Raw genomic sequence first — 20,192 nt, 5'->3', positions numbered from 1 at the left:
TGGATCAGAAGTCACACCACAGACCTTTGGCTTTCTCGGCCTCAGTGCAGACCACTATGTTATCCAGGTTCCTTGATTTTTTGATCAGCTACTGCCAAGCTTTACATTAGGACTGGCATGAAGTTCACCACTGGCAGTGGCTACTTAGAAGGCAATATTCCTTTGTGTTGCCATTCTTGATGAATTGAAAGGGCCTAACACCTTGGTCCTTGAAACTTGGTAAATTGCTATGAGAATCAAGGAACCTGAATGGCATAGTGGGGTGTGCCGTGGCCATGAAGTCCAAGGGTTCGTGGTTTGATTGTGGATCCAGGGCAATATCTGGAAATTAGTCTATTTGTCATGTTGCCTGGTTCATTCCTGCGTTCTTTTAGAAATTTTCTGGAGTGATTGAAGTATAAAAAGGGGTAACTATCTATGCAGAAAAATGTTCCAGAAAAGTTTTTCTTTAAAGCTGACCTTTATCTCCTTGATCTTTAAAGCTTTAAAACTGATTGCTTTGGACCTTATAGATAGTCAATGCAAGTAGTTTGATCCTATTATTTTTTTTCGAAGAAAATAATTATCCCTGTCATGATTTAATCACAATGCCTTCAAATTCACACCATAACCATGGCCTGTATGTTGTAAGACATTAATAACATAGAAAGGCCATTACATATATAGTCATTGGAACTGGTTAATCAGGGCATAATTTTTTAAATTAAGAAACAGAGGTTACTAAAACAGGAAGGACTTTATCTCAGGTATTAAAGGAGACAACATTAGGATATTTAAAAATATGGCAATGTATATTCAACATTTTCATATGTACAAAGATATTTTCTGTACAAGTTTACAGACATTATTCTCAATCTGTGATTGATATCTTTCATCCACTCTCAAATTTCATTGTCAGATGTTTTATTAATAAATAAATAAAAACAGTACATTAGGAGACAAAAACGTAGCACTTAAAAAAGAATGGTCTCTTAGAAAAAAATCATTCCTTCACAAGAGATACCACATACCTCGAATAGGTTTTACAAAAATGCTTTTCACTCAGATAGCAAATGAAAATGCATGAGACAGACTGCATCATATTCATTTTTTTTAACAGTGAGAAAAGGGACGTTTGAAATAATTTCCACCTGAGAGAAGTACACTTGCGTGACAGTCACCGTGCTGCCCCCTATATCCTTTATCCTGAGTAACTTCCTTATCACAAAATATCCACAGGTTCATCTCAGCACAAAAGGAACACATGGTAATGCCTTTTCTCAAGCCAATTTGAAAAGGATCTTTAATTTTCTCAGTACGATTCTCTTTAAAATTGAAGGTGGATGTCTGAGACGAAGATATGGGCACTTTATAAATAGCCATTCCCAAAATAGCAGTCTTCTTTCATAGCACCAAAAGTAAACCATTAAGCAGTGGTAGTAAGCCGGCATATGCATGGCATTCTTAGATCACAGAAGGATTGTGCTTGGGTTTTTCTCCAGTCACCACCTGAGCAGTGGAGTGTGAAAATTAAAACACCTTCACACCCCAGATACAGCCTCTTAGGTGATTACATGAATTTTGGCCAAAGTTAACACTCCCCATCCACCTTCAAACGGAAGTATGTGTGATCTCCGGCCACTTCTCATTCAGTTTTTTTATGTCTGTCTCAAACTCAGAGTCCTCAATGTCGCACACATTAGAGAGGTCGCTAGCACTGGTGCAACCCCCCATCGAGAGTGACATCTGCTCGTCTAGTCCCGAAACCCCCAAACTGGTCCCGAGCTCACCATTGGACAACCTCTCGGGCTCAAAACGTGTAGTCTGTTTTGGTCTCGGGAATCCGTAAACAACCACGGCATCGTCTTCCTCACCCGAATCGTCACCCTCCGCGGCTCCCCCACTCAACTGCCGTGAATTAGCCACCCCACCACGAAGGGGAACCATTGCCTCATCTGTCTCAGTCTCACTTCCAACGTTGTACCTTGGCAGGTACTGGTTAGGATGCCGAAGGTAGCTGCCGTCCTTCTTAAAGTGGTACTCCTCCCCACCACTGCCACTGTCCACTCCCCCACCCTCATCCCGACCACCATTCAAAAGTGGACTATCAGGACACTCCCCCTCAAACTCAGTCCCACACTCTGAATCCACCACATACTCCGACTCTCCATCTTCTTCTTCATTCAGTGTCTCAATGTCTCTCCCTGAGTCGGCCATCCCACTGCCCCTAGCCACTGGAAATGAAAATGCAACAACATGGTAGGAAGTATCCACTTGGGTTACAATTGAAATAAAATAATTAGATAAATCATTCAATGATAAAGATTATTTAGTGCCACTAAGTAAATAATTTTGAGAAATATTTTGAAAAAAAAATCCATAATTTCATGGCATTATTATTTTTAATTTTAATTTTAAAAAATATCAGCTGATTAGTATAATGGACCTGTTTTTTATGTTATATTCCTGTTTTGAGGATCAAAAATCCAAAGATATTAAAATATGAAAAGTAAACTAAAAATTTTTAGTGCCAACAAATCATTATGAGTGGTCTTTTTCAAAAGAATTCCATAAGATGGCATATTTTTTTAAGCAACATTATATTTTGGCTTATATGGTGGAATTTTCTAAGTTTCATTATACATAATTTTCAAAAATATCAGCTGATAAATGAAATGATCCTGCTTAATTTTGGAGATCAAAAGTCCAAAACTTAAAACAACATCAACATAAAAAAATAAATCAATAAGTGATGAAAATAATTCTGAAACCTGTCCATCATATAGTTGAACAGTGTGTTGTTCACTTTTTAACCCATAATTATAAGTACTTTCATGAAACTTTAAAATACAATAGAATGGAGATACTTATACCAGGAGGGTACTAAGAAGCTGATTACATTTTATTGGTGTTCATGAGAAATATTAAAACCAATAAAGTAAAATTACAGAATATTAAGTAAAATAATTGCAGAAGGCAACCATAACTACACCATGAACTTTCATAAAAAGCTGAATTGTAAAAAAAAGTTGAACAAATATTGCTCCTTACTGTGTGCAAAATAAGTGATGGCACCAGCAATGAAGTGAAAATGTTTTTTACGATACATCAAAAGTTTACTATCAGGGGAAGTCAGCAGTGATAGGTGAAGTGAAGTCTTAAAAGCGACACAAAAAGTAACTTTGCAGTCAAGGATGCATCAACAGGTAAATAATGATGAAGTTTTAGAAAGCAACAAATTGAAATGAATTAATCACTACTTCTAAATTACTAGGTTTTAAATTTGAGTAATTCATTTTATTCTTTAAAACTTCATTGAAATGAATTCTCTGTTGCTGTTGGGAAGGAATACCCTATGAAGGTGATATGAACGAAAATCTAAGAACTTAAGTCGCTTCCTTCAAACAATGAATAAAATTGTAAACATTGGGATTGGAATGCAGAGATAATTTTCTTATTATTAATGAAGATATATACTGGAATTCAAGCCCAACTGTTTTACTTTTCCTCCAGAGAGTATGAATGGTTAAAACATTAAAATCCACCATTAATCAGGTTTTCCCTTAGTTTCCGCTCCCTAAAATTATCACCAGATAAGAGCAAAAGGAAACAAAATAGTGAAAAAGGCCATCAAAAGTCTCCATTCATAGCAACACATACACCTCCTGAGTTCTGCAAAGCTAACAGCCACCTGGGAATGATGTCCTAGCAGCAATAAAAAGGAAACAAGCACAGGAGAAGAATGATATTGGTATGGTACAAGGGTTGAAATGCTGGAATAGAACGAACGCAAGATTTATGATTTTTTTAAATATGCCAATTATGGCCGAAAGTGAATCAAATTATTGATTTGATTCTCAAGTTACTAGATGGAAATTTAGGCAAATTGATTCTGGAGAGGAATATTTTGGATTTTATTCAGGGATGCTGGAATATATAGATGCTGCTTTATAGATCAGGTGAAATTGAATTTTAAGATTCTGATAATGGTTACATAAATTGCTTAGGACACCCATCAAATCCTCAAAAGTTGATTACTCTGGCAGAGCCCTAGAGTCAAACTTTTGACTAATTACCAAGGATAAAAATACTATAAATGGCTAATACATATGCCCTGTGATACTTGACTTATCTCCCATACTTGAATACTTCAAATATGACTGCAGAAATCAAACCATGTCAACCGTATCCAAGTATAATTTTTGAATAAGGGCGTAAAAAGGTAAATTCTCTCATTCTCCTTCAGTTCTTTCAAACCTAACATCTCCACTTGGACATCACACTGGAAAGGACCAAATATACTTCCTTTAAAAGTAAACCTCTTTCAACAAAATGTTAATCATTACCTCCCGGAACAATTGTTCCTCCCCCGTGGTGAGTGTTTGATTCATTGCTTTCATTGCTGTGGAAGCTGGAAGAGTCGGGAATTTCACTGCCAGGGACCTCTGTGATGTTGGGCAAGGGGTTTTGGCTTGGACGAACCCAGTCTGAACAGTCCCAGTGGTAGCCTACATACCGTGCCCAAGGACAATAGCGAGAAATAAGCAATTTGGCAAAGAAGCAACTGGTTGTAAAAGCAACAAATGGTCAATATTATGTTCCTATAATTGAGACATAGTTTAATCAAATACATAATCTCTCTATACATGTAGGTATCAGGGTGGGAAAAGCTTTCATGAATAGGTCATACAGATAATGACATGTCTAAAACATTTTTATGCTTGCTGAAGTTTCACTGATATGCTAAAATTTCACTGTACCTCACCGTTCACCAGAAAATATTAATTTTGACATGTATATACATAATTGTATTTGAGTATACTTCATCCCTCTATCATCCTTTCAGCATCACAAAAATGTTTAGGGGTAAATATTTTTTTTCTGATGCCTATATTCCTACTTTAGTATTGTCTTTTTATAGAACAGAAAAATTTTGAGGAGTGGACACAATGACATGCCCAAAAGGTGATCGTGATGTCATCAACTTATACATGAAAGGATTACGGCAGTTGATTTTACGCTACGAACAGCTCAAGAAGTAGGCGACAGATAAAAAAAAGGGAAAATATAGGTCTCTTTTTTTTCAAACTCTATCATAATGGACAATGATAAAAAATTATGAACTAGCCCATTGTGATTTAACATAGCAATGACCCCATTTACATACTTAGAAAAGATTAAATGGCTGTAATGGCTTAATTAATTTGGAAAAAAAACTCATTACTCATTTTTATTTCATCGTCATCAAATATCTTTTACCTTTCTAAATCTCACTATGCCAATTAAAAGCAGAGTGAATAATTTCATAGGCAATTATTTATTGGCAATTTTGAAAGGACACGGAATGTCCAGTCTATACTTTGTATAATGTCCAGTTTACCCTCATCAAGAGTTAGAATGAATATGTTCTCCAAAAGTTGGCCACCAAGTGTTTTAAAAATGCAGTGACTAATTATGCAGATAGAAAATTTGGTGAAAATATGAGGGTGAATAACTTATACAAACTTATGTGGTGTTCATTTGACTTGAAATAATTAAATTACACTAAATGAAATACGTAGTCTACACAAGAAAGCTGCTACCACAGTGGAGTACTACAACAGTATCTATATAGAGACATTTGATTTTATCCTACTAATGTCTAAAATACACATGCCACAAAGTACATATATAATCTATGCATAAACAATTAAAATACTTATATATGCAGTAATTTAGATACTAAAGCTGTTCAGTCACAACAAAATGAAGGTACCTCACCAAAAAAAGCAGTTTTGATTAAACTTAAGCTACAGTGAAAAGTAATGATGACTAATTACCATCACGAGACATAAATCTCTTGGAATACTAATGAAGGAAAAAATAAATTATGCTTGACTTCATCAGGACACATCATATAAAAACCAGATATTCTTTTCGGGTGGGAAAGGCAGACTGGCAGTTTCTGGCAGTCAACTGGCAGTTTCACAATTTTAAAAATTAAAACAATTTAATTATTGAAATTTAAATAAAAATTTTGAAGTAACAGACTCATTATATGTATGTTGAAAATTAATTTTTAGTACCCTTTGTCATTAAAAAATGATCAGTATTATACATCAAAGAATTGAAGTTTCATAACACAAACTTGAGGTTTGTATATTTTTGTAGTACAAAAGTTTGGCGTGGCAACTAAATTTTGGGAGAGATTTTGAACCATTGAATACTCGATCTCTCAGATAAAGAGTGCACAAAAAATCTTTTTAAGCTTAAGATGATGAATGAAAATATGAAAGTGATAAATTGATCAAAGGAATAAATTGCATCAAGAATAACAAAAATCATTAAGGTTACTTAAGCCAATTGAAACAGAGATTAAAAGCATCAAGCCACTCTTTCAAATTAGGATTATATGTTATGAATAATCAACACTTAGCATACAGGCAGGGGAGGGAAAATGCGAGCTTTTTGTCTGGTGGTAAAGCTTTCATGACCATGAAATCCAAGGCAGGACATGCGAAAACTGCCAACACTTTTTCCAGTGAGATTTTGAAATTTTAAATTTCCAGATCATTGAAAACGATCTGATTCGTGAAAAATTAAAATAGTAGAGTTGTTCATACCAATGGAAGTGAAACTTCACATTATAATACCCTCCGAGCCTACATTCCTTTAGCTAGTCTTTCAATTTCCCTGGCTGTTGGCATGGTTAGTACCTATGTCATTGATAAATTGAATGCTCAGAAAAAGGTCCACTTTTCTAGTATAAAAATTTATAACTCTTAATTTTGTTTTTCTTGAGTTGACGGAAGTTATTTTCTTGTGACTAATGTGCTCCATTAACTAATGAGTTTGCCAACCACTGCAATAGTATAAAGTTGGATAAATGCCCATGATTGCACATGTGATGCCTCTCAAGAGCCAGTACATAAAATTTTGTTTTGATCCATTTCCATGCATAGACATTCATTCCACACACTGCAATTTTTGATGCTAAAATGAAAAAATACTGTGATTGCATGAAAATATTCTATAAGTGCATACATATTAGTAAATATAGGAGCAATATCTTTATCTAGCCCTAATTTTTGAATTGTGAGAATGTTGTACTGACACTCTTTAATTTGCTATGATACACGACAGCTTACTGCAGTTGCAAATTTGCCAACAAAGAAGTTTCACTACCTCAATGTGATTTACTGATTTTGGCCATGAACAAGAACAATCAAGGACCTGGGTGCGATAACAGCATAAGTTAACATTATTATCAGTTGACTTGACTTTTTAGGCAAATGAAAGGTGTTGAAAACTGAAAAACTTAAGTCCAAGTTTATTTACATTGCTGACATTTTATGGAAAGTATTGTAACTTCTGACAAGAACTCAGTAAATTGAACATCTTGGGAATATCAAAATTGGGTTCAAAAATATAAATTAAATAGATTATCTACGGCAACTCATTAATTCAATTGATTTTTAACAATCGTTAAATTTAAAGAGAATAATTATGCTCTCATTGCACAGAGGTTCTCACTGGAGGTTGGCAGTTTTGACACAAATACCAAAGGGAAAGACAGCAGCTCAAATGCAATTAACCCTTATAGTGCCAGCAGGCCGATCCATCAGCCGGGTTTTTTTTATACTCACACCTTTTTTTTGTGTTTCATGTACCTTTGGTAACAATTTTTATTATCTGTCATGCTTTAACCCTTTTACTACCAGCCCATTTCAGGTGGGATGTGCGAAGACTGCCAAGGCTATTTTCCAGAATTTGCAACATTTCAGATTTTAAAATTTTTCAGCTATATAATTTTATATAATGCATCTAGATTTTTTCCCAATACTAAAGATATATATTTATATCTTATAATCATACATAGATTATGAGGGTTTACTTAAATTAAAGCCATTGAAAAGGCCACAATGATGGAAAAAAGTCAAATAAATCGGGCCGATAAATCAGCCCCTGGCAGTTTTCGCTCAACCAGGGAGGGCCAATATATCGGCCCGGTGACAGTAAAAGGGTTAACACGATCAGCACCGCTTCGGTTATACTGACTGAAACATGTACTTCGCCCACACGCCCCTTCTGTCATTATGACCGAAGAATGAGCCTTTCTTTTGGCCGCCCATAGCACGCCATCGGTCACAGCTACTTCAGCAACGCGTATTTGACATGACTGAAGTGGCATGCATAGCCGAATGCGCACAAAAACTCAACTGGAAAGGATCAAAGTATTAAAACGAAGGAAAAAAGAAAAACACGTCGGCACAATGGGCGAATTTGTCCAAAAGTCCACGGCAGGGAACGTATGAACAAACCCGTAAGTTTTGGGAGCAAATAAAAAAAAATAGTTTCTGAAAATGCATACATATTAGGCTTTATGTAAATTTTTAAGCCCAAACCTACAAATTTGCCAAAAAAAGCCTTGGCATTCTTCAGCATACCGGGAAAAATAGGCTGGCACTAAAAGTGTTAAAGGATGGAGCTGCTGGGAACTTCATGATTTAAATCAACAAAAATTACAAAATAATGAGTAAGAAAGGCAAAGCAAAAAAGGGGATAATATTAGTGTGTCACACATTCCACGCAAGACACACAACCACAAATCAACCATGCCAATGCAACTCTGGGGATATGCTCTGTGGAGGAGAAACGCCTTGAGTCGGGAACAATGAGGGGTTTGGGTAAGAGAGGGGTGTATGAGTACGTACCCCCTAGCATGCGGGGATCGTCTTCAATGGAGCTGAGCGAGGAGATAGAGGTTCCGGCCATGCCCATGTGGGGAGCATTGTTGCCTCCCACCCCGGCTCTACCCACCCCCACACCTATCCCGTTCCGCAACACGTTCGCCCCAACCCCCCCACCCAATAATGCCCTCGGAGTTACCTCATGAGAATAGATTCCGTCCGAGGGGCCCTTCAAGTCTGCAAAGTATTTCAAGTTGTCCTTTTCTAAATAACTCTAAAAACAATGCTTACAAGGTTTGTGAAAGAAAAACAAAAGGTTACATTTCAAAAATCCTAGGGAAAATTTGAAGGGATTTTTCTGGCATGAAAAATGCTTTTATTTATAAAAATATTTCTCCAAAAAAAATTCCGAACAAAAATGCAGGTCTTCCCAAGTAAGTCTCTAATTGCAACCCAATCATGGTTCTGATTCCTAAATGAAGATAATAATTGCGGTTAGTGCAAGCAAGCGGTGATTAAATCCTCATGAATTGCTGTGAGATAAAAACCACCTGAATTAAAGAGCAAACCTTGGATCATTGGCTTTTCTGGCCACTGTGGAGGCCATGGCTCTATTCTTAATTCTTATATCAGTTTTGATAAACTTCAGGATCCTGAGCATAGCTATCCTCCTCAACGGACTGCAATAGCATGAAATGTAGTCCCTAGATTAAATGCCAATCAGAATCAAGAAATTCTAAATAGCAATCTGCACAGTGGCCCAGTCAGCCCATGGTCCATGGTTTAGTTCCTGGTACAGTTGAATTTCTTCCGTGGATTTTCTTTTTTTTCATGAAATTTTGTGTTCTCTGGTGAATTTTTTTTACCAGGCGGCATACGTTGATGAGAAATTAACATGGGACTATGCACTTCGGTCATAAAAGTCATCATAAGATTTTCAAGTTAGCGTCAGTTTGGATGTGATATTGTCATTATTTATTTAATCACTAAGATGGAAAAGGAATGCTAATCATCATAATGCTTGAAGGATAAGAAATCTTCACCAGACTCACTAAGATCACTGGATAAAATTATTGATTGGGCAACAATGAAAATTTACTTGGTAAAGTTTCAAATTATTTCTTGAGAAACTATAAAATGCACTAAGAAGGAGAAATGGCTCTTAATTGGAAAAATTACTCATTCAGCTCATTTATCAAGAAAAGGCAATTCCATTAATTTAGTTGATAACTGTTGCATATTTCAGGCCAGATTTTCAATTAATAGGTATTTAATTTTAGATACACAGCAATGAACAAGTGATTTGTCAGGTGTTAAATATTCATAGCAATTTAGCAAAACTACATGATCATAACAGATTTATAAGCTCTGGTAATCTTTTCATAGCAACATTGCCTAAAGAAATAAGCTATATAGATTCCATGCCAGAGTTCACAAATAAATAATAACAGAAAATTCAACGAAAAGAGTGAGAGAGGAAAGTTACTAGCTAACACTTAAATTTGAGTAATAATTAACAGAAGTGAGATGAAAGTAGCAAATATGAACTTGAGCACAAATACTCTATTTCTATCACAAAAATAATACTGATCTATTTTAATGTCGACTCTACAAGCTTACTACATCCAAAAAAAAATAACTAATACAGTAAAAATAAGTGAAATATACCATAAAGGAGATATAACTCATATGGAGAACGTCTCCTTGTCATGATTAACTAACTCACCATTCTTTATTTTATTGTTGTCCACTGGGTAGTGAGGGCTTGGCTGTACCCCACCACCCACTACCAATATATCCCCCATCCCCAAATTGGCCGTCTCCGTTGCCCAAGGCTTTTGGAGGCTATCCGACCCTCCAACACTATTTGGGGAGGTCACTGGCACCAGCAGCGGAGTCGTTGCCACGCCCCCTATTGTCCCACCGCCATTACTGAGCCCCCCACGAGTGTGGCTATGATTGAGATTACGTAGGTAATCTGGTGGGACTGTGCTTTCCAGCTCGTCACCCGCTGAGCCATAGCTTCTTAGGGTGTCGAGATTGTTGAGGGTGGTGAAGGCTACGGCTGCCGCTGTTGTCGGGTCATTGGCGCCGCTTGGCGTGTAAGAGGCTGGACGGGGGGGGCACTGGGGAGGGACCTTCCCGATGCAGCCAAAGATCCAGTCAAGAGGTCACGTGTATTTCAAAGAGAGGAAAACCAAAAAAAGCACACACTTAGGTCACACACTAAATATGTTAGAGCAAATGCAAGGAGATGGATATTGTAAAGATTATGCATTAGATCTGATACGGTTATTGCCACTCAAAAAAATCAAACATGAAAATAGTGGTGAAAAACAAAACAGAGGTGAAAAACTGATATGAATAAAATTAGATCCTATGTTCACAATCATTCAAACAAAAAAGATACAAACTCTGCAAAGGCAAACAAAAAATTATGGTACTTGGTTTTGGCAACATTAATACTGTGACAAAAAAGGAGAACCATTGAAAGTTAGCAAATTTTTTAGGGTATCATGCCTCACAGAGCCAAAGGAAATAAAAATTATTAAAAAAAGAGACACAATCGAGCAAACTTACATTAATCACTCTTAAATACTGTTCAACGTTTAATGACAACTCATCAGCATGCAAGTACAGAAATAATGAAAAGGGATATGAGGTTATTGTCCAGCAAAAACAGCACGTACCTGGCTGATCTCCAGGTTGCTCAGTTTGGAACTGCGTTTGAAGTCAGGTTCTGGCCTCGTCGAGTTCAACACCATGTCCTTCCTGGTCTCGTTGTTGATGTTGTTTGCCCTCTCACGCGAGTGTTTGACACGAAATCGACGGAAGAGTATGTAGATGATGACAAGGAAAAGGAGCACGCAGAGGGCTACGATGATTCCCACCAACTCCTCCATGGTGATACTGTGCTGGTTTGAAGTTACCCTCGTCGAGTGAAGGGGACTACCGCAGCGGGGTCCAGTGGCATCTGCCGGGCACACACACCGGTATCCTCCAGGCTCGTTGATGCAAGTTCCACCTCCGAGACATGGGCCAGCCATCCCTGGTGCACCTTCAATGCACTCGTCAATGTCCATGGCACAGAACTCACCGGTGAAACCGCGGCACTTGCAAATTGGTCCAGAGTCACCCTCCTCGCACACTCCTCCATTACGGCAAGGATTGGGGTTGCAGTACTGGCCATACTCACACCGTCTCCCACTCAGCCGTGGATCCACGCACTCACAAGTGTAACCACCTGGCGTTGCGTGGCATCTACCGCTGTGCAAGCATGGGCTGGAGGCACACGGATCCATGTCGATCTCGCAAGCTGGACCAACAAACCTCCCGTAGCATAGGCAACGGTGCGTCGGCAGCCCATCAGCCAGGAATTCTTCACATGTACCACCGTTGAGACAGGGCTGGGAGCCGCATGGTCCCGGAGGTGTCATCTGACCTTCACAGCGGAATTCTACATTGGCAAATTGTCTGAGCAATGCTACGCTGCCTCCAGCACCCATCCCCCCTCCACTCATGTGCAGAGGAACTGGGATTCCGTCGAGCCTGATGTCATCCATGCATCCGGAAAATCCCCTTTGAGTGTCTTGGAATCCCAGCACTGTCGGGTGGCGACGTATTTCAGCACCGAAGAAAATGTCCTCCGATTGTAGGTTAAGGTAATCGTTTGCACCAGGTGCGGCTCCATGGGCCACATGCCGTCCGTCCACAGCAATGTGCGCATTGCTTCCTTCTCTTTCAAGACAGACTTCGTGCCAGCGGCCGTCACTCACATAAATGCTGCTGACACGAACCATTCCTTCCCCACTACCAAGATCGAATCGATATTGGACCATTCCGTTGACAACCTGCAAAGAAGAAATAATATTCAACGCTCTTTAATGCATTCACTGTCGACAGAAAATCATGAATTTCCCCAGAAACTAAAATATGTGAGAAGAGATATGAATGAATATTTTAGGCAAAATCAACTCATTAAAGTCATTCATTACACCATACTTGGTTCATTACATTAAATCACTGAATTTAAAAAAGAGGTGTGAAATGGATGACACACTGACTGAGACTGAAATAAGGCAGCCTGAATGGATATGCATGTTTTTGACAAGTTAGGAGGAATTCACCATGAAGTCTAAACTATAGTCCTCGTTGCTTCAAAAAGTTTTGTATTTTTTCAGTTCACCACAATAACAATTGCATGATAAAGCATAAAGAATGCAATAAATGAACCTTGTTCATATTTACAAGGGTGAAAGGGAGATGAATTCTATTACAGGGAATGTGTGATTGAATAATCGGAGACAGAATAATCCTTACAATTTTTCATTCTTGCATCAATTTTTAAATCACATGCTGGACAATATTTTTCCATAACATATGAAAGATAAGGTAGATTATATAGACTAACCTCCAGTGCATTATAATCCACCTTCCCTTCAGCAAACATAAGGTTTCCTGTTGGCTGAACTGTTCTGATGCGTAGGGAGAGATTCAGTCGTTGCTCCAACACTCTCTTCACATGAGATTTTTCAACCCTATAGTGAGCATGGCTCTTTCCACTGAATGATACAGGATTTCTCGGTATGTAACATGATTCATCATGGCATTTAGAAATGTCAACATTGCAGATTGGTCCAGCAAATCCTTCAGGGCATTGACAGGAATAGCCTTGAGGTGAAGCATCTGGAATGCACACCTTGAAAGGCACACAAGGGTCTCGGGCACATTCATTCACCATCGTCTCACAGCGCTCACCTGGCAATACAGAAGAAAATGAAGTTCATATGTGAATACATCTCCAGAAACATTGGATTTCATAAGTTTTTTTATTTAATTCAACAAATAAAATTAGATGCTTGTATTTTCACAACGGGAGCGTGTATGAGAGGGAGCCCTTGAAATGAGGAAATCTTTCAGCTTTTAAGCTGTATACCACCCATCACTTAGAGAATTGCAGCACGCATAAAATATTATAGAACATAGAAAAAGTGAAAGATAGTGTGATGCATGCTTAGACTAAAAATTGTGGGCTTCGAGAGGAAGGGGGTCTCTAAATGTGGAGGTTATTGAGAATGGTGAATTGATAAGTTCTTGATGGGATCTTCAATATCTAAGGAAAGATTCAAAGGAGTCGTCAATGCTCACCTTCGTAGCCCTCTTTACACTTGCATTCAATCTTGTGGTGGTGCCGAGGTGCGACAAAGGCTGCCAGATCTGTTGACACGGTGACAACTAAACTAGGGTCAAGGGCTATTTTGTCTTGGCAAATACCATGAATGCAGTATGTATTGGTGCATCGCTCTACAGCAACTTCCTTGATACTGAATCCTAGCATGTTTTCCACCTCCAAACGCCGACCCCAGACCATCTCCTTCACCATTTTTGCTAGATAATATCCACCTCCTTTGGCCCGCACCACAAAAAGAACATCAAGGTCCTTTGATCCGGCAGCCCTTGATCCTCGATGAAGATGTGAGCCAGTCCAGTCACTTGGCTGCTGCAAGCTGATGATGACTACATCTTTCAGGGATGAAGCCACAACAGCATCACGAATTGCTCTTGTGAATCCCTTCCGGTGACTGATGACAAATTCCTCTGGACTAACACCCATTAGACGTAGAGTTACGGCATTCTCAATCATTTCCTCTGTTATTGGACGTACCATGGCAGAAACAATCATGTATGACACAAATTTCCCATCCGAAACTGAGATGTTGAGCCGATATTCTCCCGTGTCAAGATGTGGCAATGCAACAATTGTTCCATCCTCCCTGTCTATTTCAAAAAGCTCATTCGGATTGGGAAGAGTGGTTGATGGCACAAGACGGAAAGATAGCACATCATATGGGTCTTGGTCGCTGGCATGAATCCTTCCGATGACACCACCAGGAAATTCATCTTCAAAGGCATTAACCACAACATCCAATGGTGTTATCACAGGTGGATACTGAGATTCCTCAATGACCTGTCCAAATAGAAAAGGTTTCACTCATTGATGAAGAGGACAAATATTAATGGAAGCCAATAATTCACTGAGAAATTTAGTGCTTAAATTTACAGGTGGTTTGAAAAAAAATTTTCTCTTCCAAAAAAATACCTGAAACATTTTTTCAGAGACATATGAAATAGTGAAAACATTAAAATGTATGCTTCATTTTGGAGCACATGACTATTGCTAAGAAAAGTAAAGATTTGGAAAGCAAATTCAGAATTTACCTTGACATTAACCCATGTATCGGAATACAAAGGGGGTGTCCCATTATCAAAAACACGTAGATGTAATTGGTAATTGTCTTTGATTTTGTGGTTGAATTTAGCAGCTGTGTGCAAGACTCCATCTTGCTCCAACCTGAAAACATTCCCCTCATTTCCGGAACGGAAGTCAAAGGTGTAAGGGCCAGCATTAGGAGGACCATCAGCATCAGAGATCATGAACTTCAGAATGGTAAACCCGAGGGGTTTATCCTCCTATTTAAAGATGAATAGGAAAAATAAATCACGATGTGTTGATTACAAAATGGTATGAATTACAGCAAAAAATACATGATATAGTAATGGTACAAAGACTAGAAATCTCCCTTACCTGAACTATTGCAGTATAATTTGACTGAGAAAACAAAGGTGGATTGTCATTAGCATCTGAAATCTCTATGTTGACCATAACAGAGGATGAAAGGCTAGGCACGCCAAGATCTTGAGCGTAGACTTCCAGGACATAATTTGATGTCTGCAAAAATAAAACATACATTTTTTATCCATTTAATGAACAGAGCTTGATCATATACATATGTACATATTCATAAATAGATGTATGTATAGATTTTATGCATATGAAGAAGGTGGAACTATATTCTGACACACTTTTTTGGATGACATATTGCTGAGACTTGTTCAAACAATCAATGCTCATAATATCTGTTTAGGAAACCAGCTATTTTATTACGTGCAGCTTATTGAATGATAGTGTGCCTGAATCTAATGTATTCTTACAGATAGAACCCTCCAGTATATGCATTTAGAATCACAAGTCTTCTGACTCCATAGAGTTGTGCCCCTGAAGCAGAGACACATCACTTTTGCATGACTGGCTGTTTTTTTTGTTTTTTGGCCACTTTCAGTGCATTTAAAACAGAGTTTATCACCTTGAAAATATCAGGTCATACGGAGTAAATCCCGTCAACATTTGCCTTTATCTCAAATTCAAAAATGCTATATCTGGCCCATTCCACCCCAATCCAATGATATTCTATTTCTTTTTTAATCATTATGATAGGTATTGAAAATCAATTCATACTAGCTTATTTTTAACCGTAATCTCCTCTTTACATATAAATTGCATAAAAAATATTTTTTGCAAAATGGTCATTGATTATTTGGCTTGAGGGTAGCGTACAATTATTCAGAAATTTTGATCGAAATCTGAGATCATAAGGGATCAAAGCAGTCAGAAAATGAGAAATTCATGCTGTCATTGGGGTGGCAAGTGCTAGGCACTAATAAAACTTAGTACTATTTATTCCAGGGGAAATGTTTCCTTTGCAAGCATACCTAAAGAAGAAAGCATATTTTTTTTAAATAAGCTCACATTTAGTTCCACCAACTCTGTCAGTAAAAAGTCCCTGTCTTTCTGGGTGCTATGTATATCCATTCTTACCATTTCCCGATCAAGCTGTCCAGCCACAGATATGTAGCCTGTTTTCTCGTTGATGGAAAACTGTTGGTGCCTGTCCCCTCGTTCAATGTGGTAGGTTACCTTGCCATTATTCTTACTGTCCAAATCATTTGCTATGACCTATGAGAAATGAAAAAAAATGCAATGGAATAATATCTGTGTATATGTGTGCATAATGGTTGTCTTTAATTAATTGCTAACCCCAAACTTATGCCTCAAGGAAAATTCTACCTCTTTGTTAGAATTAACTGTAACATGACGAACTGAAATCAACAGACATTATCTAGCTTACAAATTCTTTCCAGCTCAAATTACTTTCAGATATGTTGCTTTAATGAGCTTATTTCACACCCAGTAAACTTAGTTAACTATTATTATTACATTATATTATTAATCTTGATTTATTATATTCAATCATAGAATTCTCACTATAATGCATTTCAATAATGTGGTGTATTACCAATTGAATTTATAAATTTTCTGCACCCATAAATTGTAGGCTGATTTTCAACACTTTACATTATAATTTACACCCATAGACACAAATTGATGGCTATCTGCTGGCTACTATTGCCCTAAGTGAGGTACAGTAGTAAATATGGAACAGCAAGAATAGATTGCTTTAAACATTCATAACCCCTTTAAAATACCTAAATTAGTATATGATTTTTTGTTAACTTACCTGCAGTATTTTGTCTCCTACATGAGCATCTTCCCTTATTCGAGCATTATAACTCACTTGAGTAAACACAGGGGGATTGTCATTGCTATCTGTAACTGATATGTTTACTGTTGCATGATTGCTCAATGGAGGTGTTCCTCCATCAACTGCTTGTATGGTCAACACATAGTCCTTTGCCTTTTCGTAGTCCAAGTGGTCAATTACCTTAATGATTCCTGGTGGTGAAAAAGTTATTCCCGTTATTAATAAGAACTTTAGGCCACTAGAACACATGTATAATAAATTTATGTCAATGATAATAGCAGTGCAAGGAAATATTACCTGTTTTATTGTGTATTTCAAACTTTTTATGATCATTTCCACCAACAATTGAGTATGTGATCTCAGCATTGATGCCAGCATCCCTTGATGTTGCCAAAACTCTAACAACTTCAGTTCCAATTGGATCTATTTCCGCCACTACACCTGAGTAAAATTTCTTCTCAAATTCTGGTGGGTTGTCATTGATATCCAAGACTATTACTACCAAAGGAACAGTTTTGGACAGCTGTGGAATCCCTTGGTCAGTTGCTTTGACAGTCAAATTGAAAACTGCCCTCTGTTCCCTGTCTAATGGCTTGGCTAAAGTCACAATGCCACTGTCGGAGGCAATCTTGAAGTGCTGATTGGCAGAGTTGATGAATGAGTAGTTTATCTTCTTATTTATGCCTACAAAATGGGAAAAATATATTTTAATTGGCTCAAGCAGAATAAGATGCTGTCTATATCCTGTGAGTTAAAATTTTACTTTTAGAGATAGCTACTAGGACACACAAAATTTAAGAAAAGTATTTTAATGTGAGGAGATAGGGACACAACTTTGGCATGTGGATGAAATTAAATGGAGGTTAATTTTTTATGTAAAAGGAGACTCAGTGGGCACAGGCAGCCCTGAAGGCGGTAAAAATTATATGTAATTGATGGTTTGCTTCAGTTCTTTTGCTCACTGTTCCACAGATTATTGAGCTTAAAATCAGGGAAAAAGCCAAAAGGATTAGTGTCAAAATAATTGGCCCATAGCATATTCTGAAAAAATTTAATGAGTATAGATTAAATTACAAACTTTAAATAGAATTATGCCAAGGAACAGTGGCGTAACCAGGAATTTCTTTCAGGGGGGGGGGGACCAAGGAACCAATCAGTTGTGTGATAGCTTAATGTGTAATTTAAGGTAGTTTTCATAATGCCAGGATGAAAATCATCAATAGCTTTAGGAAATTTAACAATGAAAACAAAGCACTCATTTGAGAACCAGAACCATGAAATGCGACAAAAAACCGACGCTAGGAACTGAACCAGGATTGAAGCCTATGAAAAATTGGAACCAAACCATCCTTAAATTATCAAACATGAAAATCTCAGAGAAATCTAAAACATCACCAGCATATGCTGTAACTGAATTAACATGAGAAAATGCTTAACAAATTTGATGGCTTACCAATATCAAGGTCAGTGGCATGCACCTTAGCCACTAGAGTACCAATATCCGTATTTTCTGGCAGAGTGGCACTGTACGAGGACATTGAGAAAATTGGAGCATTGTCATTAAGGTCTGAGAGGATAATTTCAATCAGAGATGAGCATTCCCAATCCGTTCTATCTCTGTCTTGAACATGTGCTATCAGCCGAAACCTTGACTGCTTCTCCCGATCCAGTGGTCGAGCACCTGTTTTCAAATGCCCTTTAAAAAAAATAAAAAGTCAGATTTGAACATTAAACACTTTTTTCAATATTATAGATACATATTGTCGTACAGCAGTCTCCAATATTATTGTTACGTGCAGTCAAAAACCCAGACATTTTACTTACACCATAACATTTAAAGATTTGATATAAAAAATTCTCATTATACAGCAAAAGGCCAATGCACTCCAATGGGATGCAAATTATTCAACAATTTAACAGAGCAATTAAAAAAGAACAAACACTTGTCTACTTTACGACGAAGCTTAAACAATATTTTCTTGAAACTATTTGTATAATGTTGATGAATTTCTGTTTAGTGTCAACTTGTAATGCTCAGCTATCTCAAATATCAACTGCCATTGTATTATAAGTAACTTTTGCTGTTCATATTTATTGTGTCTTTTGTATCCTAAAATATATTTTTGACTGGTCATATATATATGTACCACATATTAATATGATCAATAAAGCCATTAAATATTATTGTTATGAGAAACTACCAGAAGAATAATGCCTCTTGCTGCTGCGTAATGATGTACATTTAGAATTTTAATTTGTTTTACATGCTTACCAGATGTTTTGTCCAAAATAAACTTTTCTGCTCCATTTCCAGTAAGGTAATAGCGCAAATTTGCATTGGGCTCCTCATCAATATCAGTGGCCAACACCGTGAGGACGTAACTGCCAGGATGTAAACCTTCTGAAAGAACTTCACGGTAGCGGTACCTCAAACAGTATGGAGGATTATCTGGAGAGAGAGGCAGATTATGATAGGTGAGATAAAATATGTTTCGGTGGCATTTCCACCAAGGACTGCACGCATGAACTAAGTTTATTTATGATAAATGGAAAGTACAGTTCCTATTTTATATAAATATTGCATCTGTACCTCTAATATCCATACCTCCCATCAAACCATAAACAAATGCTCTGGCCAAAACATTGTCAAGGAGAATTTTAAGGTCTGTAACAAGTCTGTATATAACAGTCAGCTTACCATTTGCATCAAGAACATCAATGGTGACTGAAGTTTTTGCAATGTACGTTCCATCGGTGCAGATGACATCTAGGACGTAGTTGCTAACTTTTTCTCGATCTAATGATTTTGCCACATATACCTCACCAGTTTGTCTGATTTGAAACTGAGACATGGGATCTCCATTGGTAATGTAGAACTGGACTGGTGATATCAAACTAGTATCTTTATCCTTAGTGGATAACAGAACAACCACAGTCCCTGGCAAGGCATCTTCATTCACTGCAAAAAAAATTCCACAAATTTTCAGATGTGTATAGCCTTAATAGTTTTTTTTTATTACCTGTTCCCATACCACATCATGTGTCAAATTTATATCTTGAGATATCAATTTTATATCTCCATTATGTATCACTTATTAGTCCACATCCCTTATGTGGCATGATAGCGATATTAACTGAATACTTTAGGATATTACAATTTGAT

The 20,192-nt window shown here is 37.4% G+C and overlaps 1 protein-coding gene across 4 annotated transcripts in view; it reads right to left on the bottom strand.

Annotated features, from left to right (window-relative positions):
- Positions 1-768: 768 nt before the first annotated feature.
- LOC124162166 (fat-like cadherin-related tumor suppressor homolog) overlaps positions 769-20,192 on the bottom strand; it is a 524,021-nt gene continuing 504,597 nt past the window's right edge. For 3 of the 4 annotated variants that reach the window (XM_046538584.1, XM_046538585.1, XM_046538588.1), the window contains 15 exons: positions 19,728-19,988; positions 19,302-19,478; positions 18,483-18,725; positions 17,327-17,713; positions 17,006-17,220; positions 16,306-16,443; positions 15,235-15,378; positions 14,868-15,119; positions 13,797-14,616; positions 13,060-13,406; positions 11,339-12,499; positions 10,375-10,786; positions 8,673-8,885; positions 4,326-4,487; positions 769-2,213 (listed from right to left, as the gene is read on the bottom strand). In XM_046538584.1, coding sequence (XP_046394540.1) covers positions 1,591-2,213; positions 4,326-4,487; positions 8,673-8,885; positions 10,375-10,786; positions 11,339-12,499; positions 13,060-13,406; positions 13,797-14,616; positions 14,868-15,119; positions 15,235-15,378; positions 16,306-16,443; positions 17,006-17,220; positions 17,327-17,713; positions 18,483-18,725; positions 19,302-19,478; positions 19,728-19,988 — 5,555 coding nt within the window. In that variant the 3' untranslated portion in view covers positions 769-1,590. The remainder of the gene's footprint in view (positions 2,214-4,325; positions 4,488-8,672; positions 8,886-10,374; positions 10,787-11,338; positions 12,500-13,059; positions 13,407-13,796; positions 14,617-14,867; positions 15,120-15,234; positions 15,379-16,305; positions 16,444-17,005; positions 17,221-17,326; positions 17,714-18,482; positions 18,726-19,301; positions 19,479-19,727; positions 19,989-20,192) is intronic. The other variant, XM_046538587.1, reaches the window with a different exon arrangement.

Source organism: Ischnura elegans, chromosome 7, assembly GCF_921293095.1.
Source record: "Ischnura elegans chromosome 7, ioIscEleg1.1, whole genome shotgun sequence".
NCBI lineage: Eukaryota > Metazoa > Arthropoda > Insecta > Odonata > Coenagrionidae > Ischnura > Ischnura elegans.
This window is presented reverse-complemented; position numbering and strand designations above follow the sequence as displayed.